At 34.0% G+C, this 7,405-nt stretch overlaps 1 protein-coding gene across 3 annotated transcripts; it reads left to right on the top strand.

The window, feature by feature from the left end:
- Window positions 1-3,138: 3,138 nt before the first annotated feature.
- LOC145087219 (protein PIN-LIKES 3-like) lies at window positions 3,139-6,905 on the top strand. Of its 3 annotated transcripts, XM_079025134.1 has the most exons (11): window positions 3,139-3,443; window positions 3,731-3,865; window positions 4,285-4,364; window positions 4,438-4,562; window positions 4,676-4,797; window positions 4,876-5,049; window positions 5,128-5,217; window positions 5,818-5,918; window positions 6,212-6,264; window positions 6,340-6,528; window positions 6,634-6,905. In XM_079025134.1, the coding sequence occupies exons 2-11, from the start codon at window positions 3,731-3,733 to the stop codon at window positions 6,756-6,758; spliced, it is 1,194 nt and encodes a 397-aa protein (XP_078881260.1). In that variant the 5' UTR covers window positions 3,139-3,443; the 3' UTR covers window positions 6,759-6,905. The 3 variants fall into 3 exon arrangements, with proteins under 3 accessions (XP_078881260.1, XP_078881261.1, XP_078881262.1); XM_079025135.1 differs by lacking the exon at window positions 3,139-3,443 and having other exon boundaries at window positions 3,729-3,865; window positions 4,305-4,364; XM_079025136.1 differs by lacking the exons at window positions 3,139-3,443; window positions 4,285-4,364 and having other exon boundaries at window positions 3,732-3,865.
- The last annotated feature ends 500 nt before the right edge of the window (window positions 6,906-7,405 follow it).

Genomic DNA, 7,405 nt, shown 5'->3' with positions numbered 1-7,405 from the left:
GTGAACGATTATTAAGTGTTCTTGAGTGCTTTGAAGCTTAAGGAAGAAGGAGGAGCTTGGGGAAACAAGAAGAAGCTAGTAGATCCTGCCACATCACCTCACTTCCATCATTTTTTGCTAATCAAGTTTCTGTCTTATCCATTAGTTCATTAGATATATTCCTTCTCTTTTATGATGATTTATGGTCCAAGAATGATCACTTTTGGGATTTGGACGTCCCAAGCAAGGATTTCACTAGATCTAGGATCACTAAGGGTTGCTATAGCATAAAGGTGCAAGCTTTATGCCATTGGAACCCTCATGCAAGCTTTAAGGAGTTATTATGGCCTTTTAATCCCCAAAAGGTCATGCATGGAAGAAAAGACAGAAACTTTACGTGAGAAAACGATGTCTAAGGCCTGGATCTATGTTAGTACGCCTTAGTTTGGAATACTATGGCTTTTGGACAAGAATCTATGTCTTAAGGAGTTAGGGTTTGAGCTTAACCCTTGTAGGAAAGGTATTAATGGGTAAAGTTGGAAACTTTACCCCTCTAATAGTGTTTCTGATGTGTATAAGTAGTTTGGAGTGTAGATCTGAAGTGTATAGGGCTTAATCTGTTAAGATGGCCCAAACAGACAGACGGACTCGACGAGTTGAGTTGATTTGTCCCGATTTGGTGCAGGGCAGAACTTGACGAGTCTGAAGAGGGACTCGACGAGTTGACTCGTTCTACGACGTCTATGACTAGCGAAAAAACTCTTCGAGTCAGGAGGATAACTCTACGAGTTGAGTCAACTCGGGGTGTTGACTTTGACTTTGACTTTGACCAAGCGTTGACTTAGACTTTGACCAGGGATAAAATAGTCATTTTACCCTAAGAAGGATTATCAGTTCTTGACTAAGTATTATGTTGATAATGATAGCTCGGGGAGTAGAGTGATCAGCAGTTCGGGGATCTACCAGCTAGCAGCGAGAGGTTTATTCATGGGATTCTGCGGTCAACGTGTGAGGTGAGTTTTCTCCAGTAGGAATGGGTCGAAGGCACCAATGTTGGCATGTTTATGTATGTTAGTGTATATCGGATTTAGATCCGATGTCATATTAGCCCAATGTAGTTTACATGTTTCGGATTTTGGTCCGATGTCGGGCGAGGCCCGAGGAAGGTTTATATGTATGTTACCGAACTACAGTTCGATGTCGGGTGGTACTCGAGGAATGAATGCATGCTTAGTTATACTTGTTGTCTTTATGATACTTGTATGTGCCTAGTAGGAAGATGAGTATGGGCAGGGGCCCGTATCTCATCACTAGTTGAGTTGGATAGGGTTCCATATCTCATTAGTAGTAAAGTAGGGGCGGGGCCCAAGATAGGTGGGGCCTTAAGACTATCAGTTATAGTGTTGTGTTTTGTCTGTTATGTACTAGCTTGATTATGATTATATGTTTACATGTGTATAGCGGGCGGGGCCTAGTAGAAACATATTTGTATACCGAGCGGGGCACGATGTCAGGCGAGGCCTGATGTCGGATTCGTCTGATGCCTGGCAGGGCCCGAGGTAGCGTGCTAGGCCCAATGTTTGCAGTATGTGATTATGTGTATGGTATGTGATAGTTTGGGGAGACTTACTAAGCTTCGTGTTTACGGTTTTCAATTCTGGTTTCAGATACTTCCAATTACAAAGAGAAGAGCTCGGGATGACAGCATTGCACACACCAAGATGTTTTAGCCTGGGATGTTTACTCTGATATTTTGACTCATGATTTTTATACAATATTTTGTTATGATGATTTGATATACATGACTTATGATTTTTATTGTGATGTTTGATGAATTATGATTTTCGTAAATGATTTCAAACGAAATTTTTGGACCGTATTTTTGGATTGTTTCAAAAACTGAACTCAAGCTAAAGTCATCGTTTCCATCCTCCACGTGAACTCAAAACCATAAATTAGAACCTAAAATCAAAACCATAAGGACGAAAAGAGGGGGAAATAGACTCAAAATCCGAGTTTATGAAGGTAGATCTAGACCATCCCTACGACCCGACCCCTTCGTCGATTTGTTTCACCGGTAAGGATGAAAAGAAGGTGGGTGGTGGTTGGTGATTGGAAAGAGAAAGTGAGAAATCAAGATCTAGATCGTGAGTGAGAAAGATATTCGCCTTTGTCGATTTCTTACGGTTCTAATTGATATTTCTTGAAGTTCCTATTTCTTCATCGATTTCACAAACCATAGACTTCAATTTTCTAAGAATGAGTAGAGAAAATGTATTTGCAGGTGGAGTTTCAATGTTTTTGGTCGTGAGGGAGAAAGACAAAGGTGGGTGGGTGTGTGTGTGCGTGTGTGAGCTCTGTGTGTGGGTGAGAGAGAGAGAGAGAGAGAGAGAGAAAGAGAGATGCCCATATTTTTTATTTTTTTATTTCTAAAATGAAAAGGAATTAATATAAATATAGAAAGTCAATTTCTATGAACCAAAAATAAAAAATCAATGTATATGTGACAAAAGAATAACCGAGTTACCTTTTCATTTTGTTAAAAGTGACCAAATCGATCCAACAAAAATAATTTGTTAATTTAAAAGACACACACACACACAAAAAAAAAAAAAAAAAAAAAAAAAAAAAAAAAAAAAAAAAAACTTTAGAGATCCTCCTTAATAAATTAAAGTTTTTTTTTGCCACATGTCAATCTTTCATGAGTTTTGACACTTGTCGTTTTGTAGTATTTTTGAAACAAATATTATCCATTTGTCAATTTTTGATTTGTTTCAATTTTTAACATTAAAGTCATATACTTATATATATAAAGTATTATATATATATATATATATATATATATATATATATATATATATATATATATATATATATATAATATTAAGTTGCAATAAATAGGTTTCTTCCTTTCTTTTTTAAAGTTGTACATTAAAAAATATCTTTTATTTACACTTTAATTTAATGTTCAATCTTTTTTTAAATCAACCCGTGTAATACTGAGGTCTCACACCTAGTTAAAATAGTAAAATCAAAATACGTTGTACTCAGTTGCGTCATTTTCCAAAACCAAAACACACATTGAAGAACAAATATCGAAAAAATAAGAAAAAAAAATATTAATAATAATAATAAGTTTGACAGCAATCGTATCATATTCTCTGAACCTTGTTGTTTTCTTATAATATTCTTGATTCTTCGTCCTTATCTCCCACTAAAAGTTTAGAATTGAACAATAATTTCTTTGAATCAAAATTTTTATGTGGGTTTGTCTCTTATTATTGATTCATCCATCCATGAAGTAGCGAGTTCCCAAAAACCCAAAGGAATTTTTTGTTTCATATCTTATTCCACATTAACTACCGTTCTAATGGAATGTTAATGAACTTTTTGTTGCATATTTGATACTTACTTGTTCTAAATTTATAGAAAAGGGCTGCCTTTGATTACAACACCATCTTGAGGTAACAATCTTTTTCCCTTGTTTTGTTGTTCTGATGCTTTCACAATTATAAATAAAATATGACCGATTGCTTCCTTGAAGTTTCAATATCTCTAAGCATGCTTTGCTAGCTCATGCTGTCATGCATCATGCATGTATTATGTTGTCTTTTAATATAATGATGATACCTAGAATTTCAGTTCGTTAACTTTTTTTATATATACCAGTTCTTTGATTTCACACAACTGTAATCAGATTTAGATTGTTGTTTTCCTTTTTTGCGATTTCTGAAAACCGTTTGTTTAACAGATGGGGTTTCTAGATCTGTTTTCTGCTGCTTCTACTCCTATTCTCAAAGTTCTTATAGTTACTGCACTTGGCTCATTTCTTGCCCTGGATTCTATTGATATCTTGGGACAAAGTACAAGGAAGCAAGTCAATAATGTAAGTCTTTAAAATTCCTTTAATTATTCAAGAAAGCATACGTCCACAATTCAAGTTAGAAATCGTCGGTTGTGCATTGTTGACTTGTAATGTACAAGTCGATATTGCACATTAGGACTAGTCCTCCCTGCATTTTCGTGGTCCCTTTTTCTTAAGCTTACTAATAGTACAAAATCTTGGTAGTTTAATGGAAGATTCAGTTTTTCTTATGGAATTCAAATACCCATGTTCAAGAAAGTTGCCTATTTGATTAAAGATTGGATTTTTCTGATCATTGGACTAGTATACAAAGGTTTTGATTTCATGGCTCTAATTTCGAGTCTCTTTTTAGCCTTTGCCGATTAAAGAAAAACCTAAATATGATTAAATATACGATTTTCTAAATATGTGACTCATAATACTCCTTCCTATTTGATCAGATTGTGTTCTTTGTGTTCAGTCCAGCACTTGTGGGCAACAATCTTGCTAGAACAATCACTCTCGAAAGCATCATTTCTATGTAATTTTTCTTCAATGGGTTCTTAATTCTGTTGTCATTCTTTAGAGATTAACTGTTAAATTAAAAACTTCAGGTGGTTTATGCCTGTGAATATTCTTATTACATTCATAATTGGGTCAGCACTTGGATGGTTGCTTTTGATAATCACTAAACCACCTAAACATCTAAAGGGCCTCATCCTAGGTGCATGTGCAGCTGGTAAATTGCTTGCATCCTGATGAATATATATAATTCTATATTAAGAACATAAATAAATAAACTCCTATACGTTGACAAACTTTTAAAATTTGGATCTTGATTATGAATGATAGGAAACATGGGAAACTTGCCTTTGATTATAATCCCAGCTGTATGCAAAGAGAAAGGAAGTCCCTTTGGTGATCCTGATGTTTGCCATGAGTATGCCATGGCTTATGCTTCATTATCTTTGGCAGTATGTACTTTTACATTGAAATTTCTAGATGATTATTTGTTTATATAAACTCTTTCATAACAAATGTACATTCTCCAGATTGGAGCGGTATATTTGTGGACTTATGTGTACAACCTAGTACGGGTATTCTCGGATCATCCTCAAGACTCTGATAACAATGTTGTCAAAGAGACAGAAACCATGAAAGAGGATTTGACTGAAACCTTGCTTCCATCATCTTCATCTACAGTTAACACGAAGGGAACATTGAAGGTTGATTTTTTGCTTTTATTGGAGTGATCCATGTCTGATATGAAATTACAAAAAAATTTAAAACTTTATATGAATCAGGTGATATTAGATAAAATGAAGCAACATTTGGGGAACTTTTCAAGACGGGTTAACTTAAAGGCGTTGTTCGCACCATCAACCAATGGAGCGGTATACACCGACCCTTGTTGTGTATTATTTAAGGGGAAATGACTTAATAAGGTAATATGCTTTTTGTTTTGTATATATTTAGTCGAATTTTTGTGATTCACATTTGACAATTTAACTTGTATTTTTGTATACATTCTTTATAACCAGCTACTTCAGCTTAAATCAGGAAATGACTTAATAGGATAACATTATTTGACAGATTCGTGAATTAACACCTCACTAATGATTGTCCCATGTAAGATGTTCTGAGCAAAACCTGAAAAAAAATCGGTTATAAAGATTGAATATGTAAAGAAAACATTAAGGAGTAGATGTGTGCAAACTAAAATTTATATTACTCTATTAAGTCATTTTCCCGGCTTAACATAGACTAGTCAGTTATAAGGACCAAATGTGTACAAAAAAATTATAAGTTAAATGGTCAAATGTGGACAAAAAAATTATAAGTTAAATGGTCAAATGTGGACAAAAAAATCAATGACTAAATTATACAAAATAAAATGTATATTGCCTTATTAAATCATTTTCTCATTATTTAACCTAACCTGAAACGTATATACACACATACATGTAACTATTTATTTCTTTTGAATCATAAAGATTGTGGGTTTCCTTGTGGGAACAATCGCTCCAATGCGCAGGCTATTAATAGGCACCACAGCTCCTCTTCGGGTGATCCAAGATTCTGCATCATTAGTAGGGTATAGCTTTTTAAACCATGTCCAGATTTTTCATTTATGGCGTGTTTGTCAAAACTAACTCGTTTTTATTTGTGTAGAAGTATTAGTTGTTAACTTTTAAAAATTTAAAATTACATAAAAACAAAACCTAAAAGTTCAAAATAGTTAAACGTTCTCAAAAGTTACATGCCAATCACGTTGGTCCCATGAATTTCTTTTCCATTTTGTGGGTCCGATTATGAGATGGGATCATGGGAACACAACAAAAGAAACTTAGTTAACACTAACATATCTTATTCCCCATATTGTGTTAGGGATGCAGCTATCCCAACCATGACATTGATTTTGGGTGCTAACCTCTTGAAAGGTAAAATTTAGATTATAAATTGAGTTTTTTTTATGTATTGATCAGTTGGTTAATATTAGTAGAGACAATTTTCAGGTTTGAAAGGATCATCTCGTGTCTCGTTACCAATTGTGCTAGGAATCGTAGCAGTTCGGTTAGTTTTGTTGCCACTTTTTGGCATTTTAATTGTGAAAGGAGCGCTTTATGTGGGCTTAGTGCATGCAGATCCTCTTTACCTATTTGTTCTTCTCCTACAGTTTGCGCTTCCACCTGCTATGAACATTGGTACGACTTACGAGACTTCAAGTTTTTGAGATATCTTTTATCTGTTTTTCTTTTATTTTAATGATAAAGTTGTGAATTTTTTTTTTTTTAATATGGTATTGATAGGTACAATAACACAGTTATTTGGAGTTGGTGAGAGTGAATGTTCAGTGATTATGTTGTGGGCTTATGGTTTGGCGTCTGTGACACTGACCCTTTGGTCAATGTTCTTCATGTGGCTTGTGGCTTGATTTGTTTGATTGTCAATCAGAAAATTTCCAAAATTGGGAAATACAATGTAAAAGGATCAATGATTCTTGACATAAGTTGCAATTCATTTGAGCAGCACCTACGACTAAAATAGTTACTTTTTAATCTTAAATTTTTTTGTCCTCGAATTCGCATTGCAAAATAATATGCCAGTGGAAACTTGCAAACTACTCATAAGGATTCAATTTGTAGCAGTGTCACTCAAATTTATCAGAATATGAAATGTTTGATTCCTGTTTGTCTAATGCTGAAAAAAAATAAAATAAAAAGAAGAAGAGAAAAGTCGAAGTTTAAATAAATGGCTAACTGAAAGTTTTCAATGATTTAAACATAAAATCAGTCCAAAGTTTTTATTAGCTATTCGAGCTTGTGCTCGTTCAACTTGAGTTTTATGAGTTTGGGTACAAGAAATGGGCTCGAAAGATAATTAGTTGAGCTAGACTTTCCATCAAACATTTTTAGCCCAATATAATTTACAAGTCCTAGTATTGTAAATGTTCTCGGGGTCAATCAAATTTATAAAATCAATGTACTATTATTATTTTGGACAAAATATAATTATTGTTTGGGTAATTCTAGTAAGAAGTTAATGTGTTTGGATGTTTGAAAAGATTTTTAATCATTTGTA

Source organism: Lactuca serriola, chromosome 2, assembly GCF_051521515.1.
Source record: "Lactuca serriola cultivar US96UC23 chromosome 2, Lser_US96UC23_V15, whole genome shotgun sequence".
In the NCBI taxonomy this organism is placed as follows: Eukaryota; Viridiplantae; Streptophyta; class Magnoliopsida; order Asterales; family Asteraceae; genus Lactuca; species Lactuca serriola.
Note: the sequence above shows the minus strand (reverse complement) of the source record. Positions and strands in the feature narration are given on the sequence as shown.